At 45.0% G+C, this 19,156-nt stretch overlaps 1 protein-coding gene and 1 long non-coding RNA gene across 4 annotated transcripts; one reads left to right on the top strand and one right to left on the bottom strand.

Moving 5' to 3' along the window:
- Nucleotides 1-128: 128 nt before the first annotated feature.
- LOC138769427 (uncharacterized) lies at nucleotides 129-11,532 on the top strand. The gene is made up of 4 exons (XR_011359254.1): nucleotides 129-194; nucleotides 6,864-7,092; nucleotides 9,216-9,332; nucleotides 11,148-11,532. It is a non-coding gene; the product is annotated as an uncharacterized lncRNA (long non-coding RNA).
- EI24 (EI24 autophagy associated transmembrane protein) lies at nucleotides 3,682-12,171 on the bottom strand. Of its 3 annotated transcripts, none has more exons than XM_069947898.1 (11): nucleotides 12,083-12,171; nucleotides 11,213-11,361; nucleotides 9,870-10,015; nucleotides 9,251-9,311; nucleotides 7,546-7,612; nucleotides 6,893-7,017; nucleotides 6,546-6,665; nucleotides 6,353-6,464; nucleotides 5,299-5,410; nucleotides 4,747-4,821; nucleotides 3,682-4,556 (listed from the first exon to the last, which is right to left on the bottom strand). In XM_069947898.1, exons 2-11 carry the CDS (start codon nucleotides 11,252-11,254, stop codon nucleotides 4,412-4,414), a joined length of 1,005 nt encoding a protein of 334 aa, XP_069803999.1. In that variant the 5' UTR covers nucleotides 11,255-11,361; nucleotides 12,083-12,171; the 3' UTR covers nucleotides 3,682-4,411. The 3 variants fall into 3 exon arrangements, with proteins under 3 accessions (XP_069803999.1, XP_069804000.1, XP_069804001.1); XM_069947899.1 differs by having other exon boundaries at nucleotides 12,087-12,139; XM_069947900.1 differs by lacking the exon at nucleotides 12,083-12,171 and adding an exon at nucleotides 12,030-12,051.
- Between the last annotated feature and the right edge of the window lie 6,985 nt (nucleotides 12,172-19,156).

Consider the following 19,156-nt stretch of genomic DNA (forward strand, 5'->3'; position numbering starts at 1 on the left):
CATTTGTTGATTGGTTGTTCGGCGCATGCGTCACCGTGAAGGCGGGGCTTTCTCGTGGACTGTCACAGCAGCGCTTGAAGCTAGGCCAGGTTAGGTTGAGATGCGAGGAGTGACGTGTCCATTGCAGCCAGGCGCGCGGAGCGAGGAGGAAGCGCAGGAGACTGCAGCGCCACCTGTAGGAGCAGAGGACTCGCGTAAGCTTTTACTATACAGGAAAACGGTGAGCGCGTCGTGTAATCGTGCGCCACCTGGGGGAAGACAGAGGTCACTACATCTTATTGTTCTATTGTTACTGAAACCGCTCATACACTTCCAGCCCTTTATTATCTTATCTGTGACTTCCTCTGTATTTCACAGTGCTCTCCAATCCGTGGCTGTCTGATTGTTTCAGAGCAACAACTCCCAGCATGCCCTGACAGTCACTGGCTTAGGGCCCATTTACACAGAAAGATTATCTGACAGATTATCTGACAAAGATTTGAAGCCAAAGCCAGGAATGGATTTGAAAAGAGGAGAAATCTCAGGCTTTCCTTTATGACCTGTTCTGTTTATAGTCTGTTCCTGGCTTTGGCTTCAAATCTTTGGAAGATAATCTGTCATATAATCTTTCTGTGTAAATGGACCCTAACGCTGCGTTTACACGTAACGATTATAGTGCAAATTTGCGCGATAACGGTCGAATTCGAACGATAATCATATGTGTAAACGCAGCGAACGATCAAACGACGAGCAAGAAATCGTTCATTTTGATCTTTGAACAAGTTCTCAAATCATTGTTGGTCGTTCGAAAAAATTTCACTGATCGCTTTGTGTAAACGGTCGTTGCGAAAGTCCGCCCGGCCGCAGCCCGGCCACGCATTCTACAGCCCCCTGCGCCGGCTCGATAACCACCCCCGCCGACTCCTCTTCAGCCAATTAGTGCTGAAGAGGAGCACTGATTGGCTGAAGAGGAGCTGTTTGAAATTCCCGACTCCCCTCTTCAGCCAATCAGTGCACTGAAGAGGGGAGCCGGGAATTTCGAAAACACCGGCTACGCCGAGCAGGTAAGGTATGCTTGTGGCCGGGGCGGCGGGGGTGGCTGTAGGATGCGGGGCCGGGCTGCGGAGGAGCGGGGGCAGGGCTGCGGGTGGGCGGGGGGCAGGGCTGCGGGCGGGCTTTCGGCCGGCTTAAGCGATCTTAAAACAATTGCAAAACGAATTTCCGTACGATATATCGTACCGTCTAAACGCTGTCATTCTGACCGTATTCCAACAGAAACGCAGACCGAGGTTTAATGCTCGAAAAACGGATACATATCAGAGCCTATATTTCTACATAAAACCTTATACTGATACATATTCTATTATCTTATAAGGGATTATACACACATAGAATCCTTTAGTTTGGAGATGACTAATAAGTTTTATAGCAGGGTGTATTGTGGGCATGCTCTGTGACCTGTGCAGGAAGAGAGCTGTGACCACCATTCACTTGTCTGGGAGAATGTTGCTGATGTGCTCCCTGACCTGTGTAGTGCTCACTGTACATTGAGAGGAAAGTGTATTGCCTTGTGTGGTAAAGTGGTGTGGGCACGCTCTGTGACCTGCGCATTGGTCAATGTGTATGAAGGGGGGACGAGGTGAGCTGTGTCACTGACTTTTTGGATCCAGTGTTATATTGACGACACCTGTCTTTGTAATCCTACCTGTGATGATAATGAGGAGACTGCTGAGAATTGACTTCTACAGAGCAGGAAGGGCCAGATTATTATTGTTAGGCTAGGTTCACACTGCGTTTTCAGCATCTGTTTAACGGATCCGGTTTTTTTAACGTTCAAAAAAGTTGTGTCAACAGTACTTTATTGTGCGTTAAAAAAAAAAACCCATCCGTTTTGATCCGTCTTTTTTTATAATGGAAGTCAATGGAAAAACGGATCAAAAGCGGATGCACACAAATGCATCCGTTTTTTGCCAAAAACGGATCCGTTAAGAATGTATATTTCCCTTCACATTAGCATTATTCCCTTCCGCTTTCCTAACCTCAACATTCAGGGCGCTTGCACACTACGGAAATCACACGGATAACTTGACACGGATTCTGTCCCCCCCTCCTTGATGTTCCGCCGGCCCCATAGGCTCCATTCTATGGTCAGGTGGATGTCAATTCTTTGTAAGGACAGCAGAATCCACCTGAGCCTACAATGAAGCCTGGGAGCACGCACGGAATCCGCAGCAAGTTATCCGCGTGATTTCTGCAGTGTGCAAGGAACACTGCAAAAACTGCACAAGTCTGGAGATGAATCAGGTAACTGCTGCAAATAGAAGTCTGCAAATAGGAGTCGGGAGTGGGAGCAGCAGAGATAGAAAGTAGCTGCTCTAAGCGCCAGTAAATCTTATATCTCCAATGCTGGATTCACAGCTTACACTGCTCGGTACTGCTCTATAATGTCCTTCCTGCTGCTTCTGATGGTGCACTATAGAGATTTAAGGGAGCAGGATCCCTCTTCTGTCTCTGAAATTTATGGAGAAATTACTTTCATGTAGTAATTTGGAGGTAGCTGCAGTTTTCGTCTCTGTTTACAAGAAGTTACCATACAAACTTTCAAGGGATGTAGCTACCATTTTACCCAGAGACATGTGACCCAAGAACTAAATTTGTAAGAATTTAGGAGAGAAATTTGGTCAGCAGTTCTGTGTTTTGTGGGACAATCCTGCTAATCAGAAAGCAAAGGGGTGGAGTCTATACAAACCCCACCCCCTAAAGTAGCCAGTTCACAGGCTGGGTCTTAAAATGTCTATGACATTATTGTACAATACGTGGTCACGATAATGATGTCACTCACAGCAACTGGGACTGTTAGGGCCCTATTACACAAGGCAAATATTGTGCGAAAAATCGTTATATCTTTCGAATTTCAACGATAATCATTCTGTGTAATTGCAGGCAACGATCGAAAAATCGTTTGTGTGTCATTGATTTAGATCGCTGTAATTTCACATTCGTTCGCTCAAGTTTCGCATTTGTTCACTAATCGTTCAGTGTAATTGCACATTGTTCATTGTTTTGCTGGGATCAGATGGAGTAAACGGTCATAGTAACGATCGTAACTAACGACTATCATTCTGTGCAATATAGTGAACGATTTTTTGTTAACGATAAACAATCACGTTTGCGATCGTTTATAGTTAGTCGTTAAAATTCACCCTGTGTAATAGGACCCTAAGGCTCAAGCCCCATTCTGCATAATTAAGTATTCTGCCCGTCCCGATCCGCCCTCCGTCTGATGAAGCCGGACAGAGATCCTGTCCACATCATGGCATCCTATGGGGGAGCATGTGACTGTGCATGGTCCCTCATCCTTATGCTACTTCCAGGTGTGCAATGCATTCCTATGGGAAGAGGCTGAGAGTCACTATGGTCATGAGACCCTCCATAGGTTGATAAGGATCAAGTGGACATCCCCTTTAAATGTCTCAACTTTAGGACATCTAATAGTCATCTCTGTTCCCACAATACATTGCTGTAAGTGCCGGCAACAGGCAATGAATACTGGAGTAGATGCAAGATGACTTATCCCACCACTAAACCAAGACGTTATAATCTCCCGTGGTTACTACAACTCCCAGCATGTGCAATCTATGAGACTTGTTCCCTGTGTGTAATCCGTAGCAGAAAGCCGAGACAGATCCACGACACCACGTCTCACTCGCATAGAAATTGTTCATTTGCAGCTTTTTTCACAAAATGGTCAAATTCAGACAAGTTTTTTTTCATTTTTGTCCATCGCTCAATTAAACACAAATAATTAACATCAAGGTATTAAAAACCGCAATTAACCCCTTCCATCCCTGAGTGATGAAGCCCAAGTGCTTAGGAATTACTGGATATCCAAAATTAATTTTAAAAGAATTATTAATTTTCAGTTCTTCTGATAATCCAGTCTGGGCCGACACTGCGGACACGGTGGATGGGAAGTCGCCTGATAACATTCATCAATCTCTTATGTCCAAATTTCACAGTTTCCCACTCGATAATTTTTTCTTATTCCTCGGGGGAGGGGAGGTTTCTCTGCAGATAAATACGGAGACGTCTAACACTGTAAGGAGGGGCACTGGGTTACTCTGATCTGGGGGGGGGGGGGACTTTTTCGCACGTCTTTTCCTCAGTTGGAGACGTCTTGTTGACTCTTGCAGAATTTTCTTACAAACCGTAAAAAGTGGATAATCCAGGAGAGGGCTGCACTAGTTTGACACACGCAAAAGTCTTACAAACGTGCAAAAGTCTCAGGACTGAGGGGGCCCGGCTGAAAAGTGAGGAACAGGGAGAGAGAAACACAATGTAAGAAAAGTGGCACCTTGTGCGGGGGAGACGGGGCGCTTGTGCCGAAAGAGTTAAAAACATGGCGGTCGCTGGGGACGGACTTTTCCTCCGATCAGTGTCCCAATGTGGCCTTGTGTTTGGCAGGAGACGGGTGAGGGCTGGTGGTGGCGCTCAGGCTGGACTGCAGGTAGACAGTCTTGTGAAAGAGACGGTTGCTGAGGAAGACGACCAGGGAGAAGAGACGCAGCTGGAAGTGACTGTGGACACAGAAAGATGGAGGACGATCAGGCTGCGGCAGCTATAACCACACAGGATCACATTACACCTAACAGAACCTGCATATACATGCTGTCAGGACAAAGTGGTTTTCAATTTCTGATCTCTGCTTGCTGGCAGTGAATGAAAACCTATATCTCTAGCAGATCCTGGAATGTGCAAGTTACTTACTATGCTTTCACAGGTGTCTTTGCTTCATTTGCACTGATGATAAAGAGCGGGAAAAGAATGGAGAATAGGCAGCCGCTGAAAAAAAAAAAAAAAACATCAATATCATCCTGATAACAGGTAAGTTGGGAGAAACAGCCTCAAAATGGCAATAGCTTGCTTTGAGATAGATATATATATATATATATATATATATATATATATATATATATATATCTATATGGAGCTATGGCCTATTCAACAATGCAAAAAAGATTTGGAGTGGAAAACTGCATTAATATTGTAACATAAAAAAGCCCAGGAGATAACGCTATTGCATATAAAGGACACTGTAAAATGCATTATTTTATATGTAGGTCAACAGGAATCGGCTCCATCCGTTTATTAAGTTTTTATTCTGTTGAAGAATATAAAACATATACATTAAATGCAAAGCAGTGTGAACCTGGCTCGACACACCCAGGACAGAGTGTACATACATGACCTCTCTATATGACACCAGCGGTGATGCACACAGGTCACATGACTCCTCCAAAATACAGCACCGCTACTTACCTGATGATGTAGGACGACTGCATGGCTGTGAGGGAGGCGAGGGGTAAACCAAAGCCAAAGTAATAGGGCCAGTTCCGCTCAATGTTTGATAAACGTTGATGCATCTCAATCCCTGAAAAAGAAAGAAAAGCACAAAGAGACAGAGAGAAAAGACAGAGAAAGAAGAGCAAGTAAGAAAGAGAAACAGAGAGAAAGAAGAGCAAGTAAGAAAGAGAAACAGAGAGAAAGAAGAGCAAGGAAGAGAGAGAAACAGAGAAAAGACAGAGAAAGAAGAGCAAGGAAGAAAGAGAAACAGAGAGAAAGAAGAGCAAGGAAGAAAGAGAAACAGAAAAGACAGAGAAAGAAGAGCAAGAAAGAAAGAGAAACAGAGAGAAAGAAGAGCAAGGAAGAAAGAGAAACAGAGAGAAAAGAGCAAGGAAGAAAGAGAAAAAGAGAGAAAAGACAGAGAAAGAAGAGCAAAGAAGAAAGAGAGAAAGAAGAGCAAGAGCAAGAAGAAACACACAAAAAGAGGAGAGAAGTGAAATTAAAGATAGATATAGATAGGAGGTCGATTGACAGATAAAAAAAGAAGACCATTAAAAACAGTAAGGAAAAAAGTGAAAAAGACATAGTAAGAAAAAAGTGCAAGGCACAGAAGAAGAAAAATGAGAATGATAACCCAGAAGTGACACACAAAGAGAGATAAGGATAGTGACAAAAATGTAGAGGGGGGGGGGGGGGGGGGGAGAGAAAGAAAGAAAGAAAAGAGAAAGAAAGAATAGAGAGAGAAAAAGAAAGAACATTATACAAATAAAGGAAGAGAAGGAGAAAGATAGAAAAATACACAGAAACAGGAAAGAAATAAAGAGACAAGAAAGAGAGAAACACAGAGAAAGACAGAAAGAGAAGAGACATACAGAGAAAAAAAAGCAGTAGAAAAAGTGAGAGCGAGAGAGAAAGAGAAAAAGAGGTGAAACAAAGAGAGAGAAGGCAGAGACAGCGAGAGAGGTAGTGGTGTTAGCGCTGTGTCACACAGGAGACCTTCTTCTCACCGTCTATGGGAAATCTCGGTTACCTTTGTTGAACCATCTGTACTCGAAGCAGTAGAGGGAGTAGAGCAGAGCCATGTGCAGCAGACTGATGAGCTGTCCAATCACTTCTATGGGGAAGAGGCTGACAAACATGCCCTGCAGCCAGACACAGCACAGGCCTCAGCCAGGTACCATACAATCACAGCTATAGAGAACTCCCTATACACCACAACTTACCTGGATGAGGAAGAGCGCCTGCAGCAGGAGGTTGAACAGCATGTCAGCAATGATCTTACTGACGCTGGGGAAGGGCTGTGCTTTTCTGCCAGACATCTCAAACGCCAGGTCTGCAATGTCCTGTAGGGAGACGACAGCACATATACAGTGAGTATCCAGTATACAACTATGGGAAGGATTCTACCATCTAATAATTTATTACATGGGCTAAGTAATATATAGCTTATTCCCCCCCCCACTATGTAAACTGGCGTCCCATAAGAAGCAATGGTACGGGGTAAAAATCTTATATACATCCCATCCCTCCCAATTCTGTAGGGGCCGCGGTGCCCAGCAGGACCGCTCACCTGGAACCATATGGCATTGACCACCTTGCTGAGCACAAACAGGGGGAGGACCCAGAGAGCACTGAACACAGACGTGAGGATAAACTCCAGCCAGGACCAGACATCTCCGTGCAAGGACGGGTCACCTGACAAGACAAGCAGGTGACAGCTACAGCGCTACATATCATGTTGGAGCTCTAATTCTGCCCTGTAGTGTACAGGTACTACAACTGTCACCATTTATAGTTGAAATCTATGTTATATTACAGCTTTACTAAGGCTGGGTTCACACTACGTATATTTCAGTCAGTATTGTGGTCCTCATATTGCAACCAAAACCAGGAGTGGATTAAAAACACAGAAAGGATCTGTTCACACAATGTAGAAATTGAGTGGATGGCCGTCATTTAATGGCAAATATTTGCTGTTATTTTAAAACAACGGCTGTTATATTGTAATAATGGCCGTTATTTACTGTTATATGGCGGCCATCCACTCAATTTCAACATTGTGTGGACAGAGCCTTTATGTGTTTTCAATCCACTCCTGGTTTTGGTTGCAATATGAGGACCACAATACTGACTGAAATATACGTAGTGTGAACCCAGCCATAGAGTCATGTCATGTGTCTGATCCATCGATGTGAGCGCCCCCTCCCCAGGGCTGTCACTTACCTATTATTCTAGCGGTCACTGACTGTAACAGAGGGATGAACATTCGGTAGAACAGGAAGAGACTTAGCTGCAAAGAAACCAGAGACAGTATAAAGAGGAGACCAATACTGACACACGGCAAATATCCAGCTTCATAGCACATATATCCAAAGAGCAGGGAGAAGGGACTGCGACCCACATCTAGGGTGCACAACGTGATAGCACATGCCTGGAATCAGCTCATGACCGGTTGGGGTACAACTTCTGGGTGGGACTAGAAAAAACATACTGATGACAGGTGTGGTGCTTTCAAAAACAGCACCACCCCTGTCATCAGTTTGTGTGTGGTATTACAACTTAGCTCCCATTACTTGGCCATGCATCTGTACAGGGAGCTGCAGTGCCATCAACTGAAGTGATAGGGGCAGGATACAGATGGATGGCCGAGAAAATAAATCAGTGGGGGTGCAGAGATACACTAATGCTGCATCCCCTCTATTCCCAGACCCCTAAGGGTATAAGCACACTGAGGAATAGGGGAGGAATTGAAGAGGAAAGTTTTCTACTTGAAATTTACTTTTCTTCAGCTCTGGCAGAATTGGCGTGGAATTTGAGCAGAAAGCAGAAATTCAAAGCCCCAATAATTTCTATGGGATTTCTCTAGCAGAATCCGCCCAAAGAACTGACATGTCAGACAGCGGATCCGCGGCAAAACATTCCATGAATAAATTCCACAGTGTGAACAACAGTGGCAGCAATAAGGTGAAACGCTGCCTCTCTGCAGCCACTAATGTAGGGGACTGCGCTGCTTAAGCCCTGCTCCCAACACTGTGTAAGGCCCAGTTTACACTGAGCAAAAAACGTCGGAATTCGGAATCCCGCCATGCTCAGTGTCCTGTAATGTCTGAATGGGAGGGTGCACATGCCTGGGTTTCCGCCGTTTTTGCTCAGTGTGAACTGGGCCTAACAGAACTAGCCGTACTTCAGTTTTCCCCCACTTGCTAGGCTGTGCCGTGGCTGCAGCACTACTGACACAGACAGCTTCCCCGAATCTAATGTCTATTTTATTGCTACCGCTCATTGGAATAGACATCAGGGGAGGATCAGTATTGCTAGCACTGTATGCAGACTTAGTAATATGTAATTGTTTTAGGACCAGGGCTTGTGCAGTCCTGCAGTTCCCGACTCTGCCATTAGTGGCAGCAGAAGGGCTGTCACTACTGCCATTCATTAGAAAAAATTTTTTTTAAAGTTGTGTAAAGTAAACACATTTTGCCTGCACTTACTACAGCATGGCAGGTTTAGGTCTCTGTAAAGTTGGTGGCGACTCCTACTGCTCCAGTCTGTCCCACCGCTGAAGCAGGTGTCGGCAGTTTATGTGAAGTGACATCACCAACTTTACAGAGACCTGAATAGGCCATGCTGTAGTAAGTGCAGGGAAAATGCACTATAGGTGCGTTTCCCATAAGTGTATTAGTAATTTTTGATAACTTTTGTTGGGTAATAACATATCTTAAAATTGTTTTGCCTGGACTTTCCCTTTAAATAATAATGATAATAATTTAAATATATCTATATATATATATATATATATATATATATATAATTTGTCAGAATACTCCTGGGACAGTGCCTGTACCAGTTAATACAAAAGTTTGGTGCAGGTCATGTATTAGTTGTGCTATTTTCAGGGAACTTTGCATGGATGGATATAGAAGATACGTACCCAGAAGACTCCGCCATTCCAAGCACAGCACTGAAAGATTCGGGTGACAATGCGAGGCTCACTGCGAACACAAAACAACATGGTGAGTGACAGCAATGACAGCCCCACTGGAGGGATCACCCAGCTTTACTACAGCCCTGATCTGTTAGCCAGATGAAGTGTGGCTTGTCCACACGAAACGATCGTCCCTACCTACTGTATGTCCGTGTGTACGTCCTCCCATTCTTCTTTACTGATGAAACAGTCTTGTACAAAAAGGCATCAGGGGGATGCCTTTTTGTACAAGACTGTTTCATCAATAAAGAAGAATTTGCTACAGAGCGGTAAGTTGCCGCAGTTTCTCCTTCACTTTAGTGGATTTTGTCTTTATAGCATTATAGAGGATGGTATTCAGGGGCCTGGAAAGGCTGGTTGGCATCCTTGTGGACAGCCATATTAGTTGTCAATCTGCTCTATAACCACAACTAATATGGGAGTCATGCAGTGAAACACCTGACAACAGCAGTCTCCAACCTGTTACAAAACTACAACCCCCAGCATGCCCTGACTAAGAGTGGTAGTGTCACATGTCTGTTTACTGGCAGAGAACTGATCAATAATGGCAGCTATGAGCGCTCACTTCTCTGGCTTCCTCTCCTCACTCTGGGCTCTGCGCTGGGCCAGAGCACTGCTCGCACGTCTCTTCCTCTGCTCCTCTCGTCTCTGCTGAATCCGGGCATCCAGCTTGGAAATCGTGCATATTCCCCAAATGGAGTCTTTAATCCCCTGCAGGACAGAGCGGTAATGTCTGATGAATAATTCACAGGCCATTATATAGTACATGGAGAAGAGAACAAGAAAACGCCAAGACTCCCAGGAGACAAGAAAGAGCTAAGCCCAATACCTAATACGGGGCCCGAGCCGTACACGCAGGGAGAGCGACGGGGCCCGAGCCGTACACGCAGGGAGAGCGACGGGGCCCGAGCCGTACACGCAGGGAGAGCGACGGGGCCCGAGCCGTACACGCAGGGAGAGCGACGGGGCCCGAGCCGTACACGCAGGGAGAGCGACGGGGCCCGAGCCGTACACGCAGGGAGAGCGACGGGGCCCGAGCCGTACACGCAGGGAGAGCGACGGGGCCCGAGCCGTACACGCAGGGAGAGCGACGGGGCCCGAGCCGTACACGCAGGGAGAGCGACGGGGCCCGAGCCGTACACGCAGGGAGAGCGACGGGGCCCGAGCCGTACACGCAGGGAGAATTACCAAATGGTGGCGCAGCATGTCTGTATGCAGTTATTACATCCCTCCAGGATAAGTAATGTTGTGTATATACACAGTAACCCTACCAGAAGAATAGTGAGTGCAGCTCTGGAGTATAATACAGGAAGTAACTCAGGATCAGTACAGGATAAGTAATGTATGTCCACAGTGACCTCACCAGCAGAATAGTGAGTGCAGCTCTGGAGTATAATACAGGAAGTAACTCAGGATCAGTACAGGATAAGTAATGTATGTCCACAGTGACCTCACCAGCAGAATAGTGAGTGCAGCTCTGGAGTATAATACAGGAAGTAACTCAGGATCAGTACAGGATAAGTAATGTATGTCCACAGTGACCTCACCAGCAGAATAGTGAGTGCAGCTCTGGAGTATAATACAAGATGTAACTCAGGATCAGTACAGGATAAGTAATGTAATGTATGTACACAGTGACCCCACCAGCAGAATAGTGAGTGCAGCTCCTGAGTATAGTAATACAGGATGTAACTCAGGATCAGTGATGTAATGTATGTACACAGAGATTCTGCTGTTTTGCCGGTATCAGTCAGATGAACATGTTCTTTTATAAGAAAATATTTGGAACACAAATTGGCCATTAATTAGAATTCTTGCCGCTTTCATCCTTCCTGGTAAACAGGTTGATCTTGTCCGTGGTTATATCACATACCAGTGTCAGATAGTATCTCCCTGCTAAGAACTCACCCGGACAAGGTCCTGGAGGAAACTTTTCAAGCTGTCAGCCATTTTCCTCTTCTGTACCTTTTAAGAAACTTGACTATCAGCTACATGGAGCGGGGAAGTGTGACGGGCCAGAACAGGTCATCATGGAGGAAGACAGAGCGCCAGCGGACCTGCGGGCCAGAGAGATAGATATTATACTGACTGATCACTGTAACCATCAGGAATATGTGCCCCGGGGATGGCAGAGGAGCGGTACAAGGTCATGTGACATGTCCAGAAATTAAAGGGCTTTCTAATATACTTTGCGTTTCAATACTGTACCAACTATAAGATCTCTGCTTGCTGTCTGTGAATAGGAATAGTCCAGACTACACAGTTCACACAGCTGAGGGTTCGTTACAGTTACATCCAGTCCAGACAGCCCACCAGCAGAACAGCTCTCTCTCCTGGTCTGATACTTTGTTACAATGTGTCAGTGCAGCCAACATGGATCAGTGAGGAGTCCATAGACTGGATGCAATTGTAACAAACCATCTTCTGTAGAGATTTCAGCCTCTGTAAGTAAACAATATGGTGACAGGAAGCAGAAAGGACATCAGGGCACCAGAGGATTACAGGGTCCTAGCAGAACTTAGCACTGACCCTATAGTCCTTAAAGGGATTGTTCATATAAATAAAAGGTGCTGAGTTAAGACAACCACTTGAAGCCTACGAGCTGTACAATAACAAAGACAAATACAGAGAAAGACATCTCTATCACAGGACAACAACAACACAGCTACATGGCAGGACTCCATTATACACCGGATCACACCGACATTACAGCAGCTCCACCGACCTCCAATACAGATCTACTGATCAGAAACAGACAACAGATCCCCAGCTGCTCACCTACTGGAATCTCCCTCCAGCTGGATCACAACACCCGGGCCCCGCCCGCACTGCGCATGTCTCAACGCCCATTGCATGCTGGGAAATGGAGTCCTGGCTGCACTGCATGCCGGGAGCTGACGTTCATAACGTGACAGGAAATGACGTCTTTGGCGCGCGTTGCCTGTTGGGGAATGAAGTCCTGTGTGAAGCGGTATTATTCCCCCGTTGCATGCCGGGAAATAGAAGCTTAGCGTTGCTGTTGTGTGTGTGTGTGGTGACTGTGCAGCGGAGTTTTCCCGCCTTTGTTGTGGCGGCTGCAATGTTGTGTGTTTTCTGACAGGATTTTTCCACATTATTTATTATTATCATATGGTTTAGTGAGTGATGTTGCTGTAGAGGATATTATGGGTTGTTGATGTCTGTATTGTCAAATTAAATTACCAAGGGAAGTCCATGTCTATGCACAGCAATAGGTGACAGAAAGCGTGAGGGTGGTCACATATTTTCACAGAGACATGTGGCGACATTAAAGGGGTAGTGCGGCGGTAAGCAATTATTCACTAAATAACACACATTACAAAGTTATACAACTTTGTATTGTATGTTATGTTAGTGAATGGCCCCTTCCCCGTGTCCCCCACCCCGGAAGTGTAGCGCTCTATACTCACCTGATTCGTGTCTACCCCTGTCCGTCATCTTGTAACAATGATGTTATCTTCGGGCGGCCTGCCGAACCGCCCCAACCATCCCTCGTGCCAGCCGCCCTCTGCCGCGTCATCAGCTGCTCAGCTGCGATTGGCTGAGCATAACTGTGCTCAGCCAATCGCGGCTGATAACGCGGCCGGCACTAGGGACGGTCGGAGCGGTTTGGGGGAAGGGGGCCATTCACTAACATAACATACATTACAAAGTTGTATAACTTTTGTAATGTGTGTTATTTAGTGAATAATTGCTTACCGTCGCACTACCCCTTTAAGGGAAACAGTCAGGCTGATTTGGTTCTTTGCATTACTGCATAAGGGTGCCTTCACACGTACTGTATCGCTGCGTTTTTGGTGCGATTTTTACATGCGAGTTTTGATTTTTACATGAAAATCAGAACTCGCATGTAAAAATTGCACCAAAAACGCAGCGTTAAATATGCAGCGATACGGTACGTGTGAAGCTACCCTAAAGCTGCTTTGCGACTAGTAGCACATACCTGCTGCAGCAGCTTTATATGGGAGAAAATGAAGTTTTAAAGGGGTTCTCCAGTGCTACAAAAACATGGCCACTTTCAGAGACAGCACCACTCTCGTCTCCAGTTCAGGTGCGGTTTGCAATGAAGCTCCATTCACTTCAATGGAACTGAGCAGGAAAACCCCGCCCAAGCTGGAGACAAGAGTGAGGCTGTCTCTGGAAGAAAGGGGCCATGTTTTTGTAGTGATGGATAACCCCTTTAATCCCGGTATCTAGGACGCGTGCGTGGCCTCAGTATATGGATCGGGACCTATGCAGTGAAATACCACAGTCAAGATGGCTCCGATGAATTCCTGAGTGCCTGGTGCGCATGCGCGGTCCCATAAAACTGATCGGCTTTGATGGCACCCATCCAGATGAATCCATCTGATTGCGCTCCTCCGCGCATGGGCAGTTCTACTGTTTACAAACTATTGGCAGCATGACATCGAGCATGGAGGATCATCGGTTTGTTTCATGAGTATCCGGTGAGCTTTGGCCCCTTTCATTAAAGGGGTTGTCCGGCGAAAAAAAATTATTCACAGAATAACACACATTACAAAGTTATACAACTTTGTAATGTATGTTATGTCTGTGAATGGCCCCCTTCCCCGTGTCCCACCACCCCCACCCGTGTACCCGGAAGTGTGGTGCGCTATACATTACCTGTCGCGTGCCGACCACGGTCTCCGATCGTCAGCAGTGACGTCTTCTTCGGGAGCTTGGCGGATCTTCCCGAGTGCCGGCCGCCCTCTGCAGCGTCATCCGAAGCTCAGCCGCGATTGGCTGAGCATAACTGTGCTCAGCCAATCGCGGCTGAGCAGCTGATGACGTGGCCGCGTCATCAGCCGCTCAGCCGCGATTGGCTGAGCACAGTTATGCTCAGCCAATCGCGGCTGAGCTTCGGATGACGCTGCAGAGGGTGGCCGGCACTCGGGAAGATCCGACAAACTCCCGAAGAAGACGTCACTGCTGACGATCGGAGACCGTGGACGACACGACATGCGGTGAGTATAATGCACCACACTTCCGGGTCTAGCGTGGGTGGGGGGAAACACGGGGAAGGGGGCCATTCACAGACATAACATACATTACAAAGTTGTATAACTTTGTAATGTGTGTTATTCTGTGAATAATTTTTTTTCGCCGGATAACCCCTTTAACCCGCGGTATACCAGCCTAACTTTAGTTATGATTTATTTGGACTATCGGACACATGTCTCACACTTGGTATGGATTATATAGAACCATAATGGACTAACAGATATGTTGTATAATATTGATTTTTATGTATTGTTTACACTTTATATGTAATTATGATGTCACTAATTATGGGCTGAGCTTATGGACTTTAAATACCAGCCCCTTTCCACACTTGTGTATGTGTTGCTTGAAAAAGGTTTCATCGAGAAACTGAAACGTTGTATTGCACATGATGGGTGAATAAATTCACTAGATTTTGGAGTGCCGCCTTGTCGTCATCATTTTCTGGATCAAAGTGAAGTCGGGGTCTGACTTCGTGGAGGCTGTGCACCCACCTGAGCTGTTGCTGCACAGTGCCGTCTACATCTCCATTTTAGTTCCCTTTAATCCCTAGATGTGCCGCAGGCAGAGGAGGGCAGGTAGTCAGCTGGGCAGCTCCTCGCTTGTTGGGGATGATTGACAGGCAGAGAGGCTTTGGGGCAGGCAGAGGTGGGCAGATAGTCCTGAGTTACGTCCTGTATTATACTCCAAAGCCATAGGTGGGGACTACACTAGCAGAATAGAGAGTGCAGCTCTGGAGTATTGGGGTATGTGCACACTACGGACTCCCGGTGGATTACCTGCCGTGGATTCCGCAATTTGCAGCCACACACATCTCTGCTGCTCCCATAGGCTTCATTCTATGGTTTGCCAGATTCCTTCGTCCACCTGAAGAATGAATTCTCTCATTCTTCGAGGGAAGGCGGAATCTGGCAAACCATAGAATGAAGCCTATGGGACCAGCGGCGATGCAGTCGGCCGCCAGCATCCATGAGCGGGGGCAAGCTGCACAATCCGCAGCCACTGATCCGCCAGGATTCCAAAGTTTGCACATACAGGATGTAACTCAGGATCAGTACAGGATAAGTAATGTATGTACACGGTGACCCCACCAGCAGAATAGTGAGTGCAGCTCTGGAGTAGAATAATATAGTATGTAACTTAGGATCAGTAATGTAATGTATGTACACAGTGACCCCACCAGCAGAATAGTGAGTGCAGCTCTGGGGTATAAAACAGGATGTAACTCAGGATCAGTACAGTATAAGTAATGTAATGTATGTACACAGTGACCCCACCAGCAGAATAGTGAGTGCAGCTCTGGGGTATAATACAGGATGTAACTCAGGATCAGTACAGGATAAGTAATGTAATGTATGTACACAGTGACCCCACCAGCAGAATAGTGAGTGCAGCTCTGGGGTATAATACAGGATGTAACTCAGGATCAGTAATGTATGTACACAGAGATTCTGCTGTTTTGCAGGTATCGGTCTGATAGACATGTTCTATAAGAAAATATTCGGAACACGTGTTGGCCACGGCTGCAGCAGCTTTGTATGGGAGAAAATGAAGTTTTAATCCCTGGGCGCGCTGCAGGTATTCATGTGGGTGGCTCGCCGCCTGTGTGTAGTCGCCACTCTCTGCCTGTCAAACAAGTGTGAAGCAATGGGTCAAGTCCCATGGACAAGCTGTATTGTTATTAGTAGTGCTTGTCCACATTACATCACAAGGCTTAACCCTTTCAGGACCGGGCTAATTTTCGTTTTTGCGTTTTCTTTTTTTCCCCCTCGTGTTTAAAAGGCCATAGCGCTTGCATTTTTTCACCTACAGACCCACATGAGCCCTCATTTTTTGTGCCACCAATTGTACTTTACAATGGAAGGCTTTATTTTTCCATAAAGTATGCTGTGAAGCCAAAAAAAAAATATTTGTTTAGTGATTTTATTGCGTACATGCAACTTTTTGGTCACTTTATTAAATTTTGTTCTGGATTTGATGTGACAAAAAATGCTCAGTTTTGCATTTTGGCAGGCTTTTGCGCTGACGCCATTTACCGTGCGAGATTAGGAATGTGATAATTTAATAGTTTGGGTGATTACACATGCCGTGATACCACGTATGTTGGTTTATGTATTTTTATTTATAAAAGGGGGTGATTCAAACTTTTATTAGGGGAAAGGATTTTTATTAATAAAAACATTTTTTTTTTTTTTTTACTGTATAATTTAACTTTTATTAACCCTGGGGGACTTTTATTATTACTGCTGTGATCTCCCATAAAGATCACTGCAGTATACTTAATACAGCAATTATCGATCAGATCATTGTTGTATTACTTTGGTCTGCAGCAGACCAGATGAATCAGTTGCCAAGCCGAGATCAGTGTCAGTGCGACGCTGAGCCCCAGCCGGCTCAGTAGTTGGGATCTCCCCTCTGCGATTCCATAAAAAAAAAAAAAAAAGGATCAAAACTAGAGATGAGCGAATCGGGTTCGAGTCGATCCGAACCCGAACGATTGGCATTTGATTAGCTGGGGCTGCTGAACTTGGATAAAGCTCTAAGGTTGTCTGGAAAACATGGATACAGCCAATGACTATATCCATGTTTTCCACATAGCCTTAGGGCTTTATCCAACTTCAGCAGCCACCGCTAATCAAATGCCGAAGGTTCAGGTTCGGATCAACTCGAACCCGGTTCGCTCATCTCTAATCAAAACCCATTTGCTTTTTTTTAGCGTATACAAAAACGTGGTTTACCATGGGTGCGTTTTTATCCGTTTTTTTTGTCCGGAGTCCACTGGATCCGTTCTTATATACAGGCCACGCACGCTACTGAACCTCATTTCCTTGTCGAGGCATTTCCATTGATCAACCTGGAATTTGATTTTCCACTCACATTTTGAGTTTTTAGACCTCCATGAGATATTGATTTTGATTTACATTGATCATTTTTATTCTCAACGCATTCCACTATGTAATGAATAAAGTTTTGTAACTGGAATGTTTCCATCATTGAGATTTAGATGTGGTATTTTAGTGTTCCCTTTTTCAGCAGTATACATTGCTGCGCATTTAAGCCTGTTACGTAAATCATCCGTGCAAACAAGACTGCACAAATGAAAGCTGGATATATGTATACGGGGTGATTTAAAGGTCTCAGGACGGTCTTTCATTTCAGAAATGGAAGCAAAAAATGACATATCTAAATACCTCAGCAAGTATCTTTTAGGCTATGTCTGGAGCATGGCTGCCATCTTGAAAGCCACCATTTTGGGTCAAGGGATTCCATTGGGGAGATGGGCATGTAACATTTCAAAGACGAGAATTGTCTCAGAAATCAAGTGACGCAATCACAATTGCAATATCAATTTTTAAGACAGATAATTGCAACAACTGGTAGCGTTTCCTGTGATGCACAGCCATTTGACGTGTTCATTGTGTTGTCTCTGGTGCTGAACACAAAGCAGATTTCTGTGTTGATAACTTTTGAGCCACATGAGATATTGCGCATCTTATTGTAATCAGTTTCTGGACCATTTTGATCAGATCTTTGTTTCTGCTATAAGACAATGCCTTTCAGCACTTTTTTGGGATCTGTTCACATTTACACGGTGCCTGACAGATTAGATTCCTGTATGTTAATGTATGCAGCACTATTCTTCCCTCCAAGATGAAAGAACCTGATGGACCCCAGTATATGTCAGTGTGATCCACAGGGTACAGTGCAAATGTGAATTGTAGAATGTTTCGTCAAGGCTGACTTTGGCCGTGACAAAGATCATGGGATGAGTTGACATGCTACTTCGGCTAATAGAATTAATTTGGTCAAAATGCTCCTTACAAGTTGCCGTGACTAAGGGTCCATACACAGAAAGATTATCTGACACATTATCTGCCAAAGATTTGAAGCCAATGCCTGGAATGCATTTGAAAAGAGAAAAAATCTCAGGCTTTCCTTTATGACCTGATCTCTGTTTATAGTCTGTTTCTGTCTTTGGCTTCAAATCTTTGGCAGGTAATTTGTCAGATAATCTTTCTGTGTAAATGGACCCTAAGAACCCACATTTCTGGTTACATAAAACTGTGTGCTGTGCAAATTGATCACAATTTTTTGTTCATCTGAACACCTGAACTGCATTTGCTACCCGTGGCTGAAGACGTTGGATGCAGCCATAAGGCTGGCTGGAAAACATGAGTACGACCAATTGCTGTGTCCATGTTTTCCAGGACTCCCCAGGGCGGCATCCAACGTCTTCAGCCACCAATAATCAAATGCTGAGTGTTCAGGTTCAGATGAGCCCAAGCGTGCTCAAGGTTTGCTCATCTCTTCTTGTCATGTATTTCACGTCAATATAGTCGCATTTCTGACTTGCTGATTCTTTGTCCTGTATTTATTTTTTTTTTTGGCTTTGAGAGCTGTAGCTCCACCTGGTGCAACTTACAGGTGGGAGCGTTGCAGTATAAGGCAATGTTCACACTACGTAAGTACCTTAGTAATCACGGCCGTTGTCACGGTACTTACGTAGTGCTGCACGAGGAAATCCCGGCTGAACATGGCCTAAAATGGTAAGTGCTGTCAGGGTGCCCTGTTAGGCTTAATTCACACATCCATATGAAGATACAGGTCAAATATGGATGTGAAGCTTATGGTTTCTGTGCAATTTGATTTTTCTTCCTTTTTTTTTTTTATTGCTATAAAATGGAATCAAAACATAGATGAGAACTATGCGAAAACAGAAACCGAGGCTGTACATCTGTACAAAGAGAAAATAAATATAAATATATATATATATATATATATATATATATATATATATATATATATATATACACACAGTAATACTAAAGT

This window comes from Dendropsophus ebraccatus, chromosome 12, assembly GCF_027789765.1.
Source record: "Dendropsophus ebraccatus isolate aDenEbr1 chromosome 12, aDenEbr1.pat, whole genome shotgun sequence".
Taxonomy (NCBI): Eukaryota; Metazoa; Chordata; class Amphibia; order Anura; family Hylidae; genus Dendropsophus; species Dendropsophus ebraccatus.

What these genes read in the sequence shown, in the direction of transcription:
- EI24 (XM_069947898.1), bottom strand. Translation starts at nt 11,254, where the DNA reads ATGGCTGACAGCTTGAAAAGTTTCCTCCAGGACCTTGTCCGG. An exon ending in GGAATGGCGGAGTCTTCTGG is followed by an intron (nt 7,613 to 9,250) that starts GTACGTATCTTC and finishes GTTTCTTTGCAG; the next exon opens with CTAAGTCTCTTCCTGTTCTA. An exon ending in TCAATGCCATATGGTTCCAG is followed by an intron (nt 6,666 to 6,892) that starts GTGAGCGGTCCT and finishes GTCTCCCTACAG; the next exon opens with GACATTGCAGACCTGGCGTT.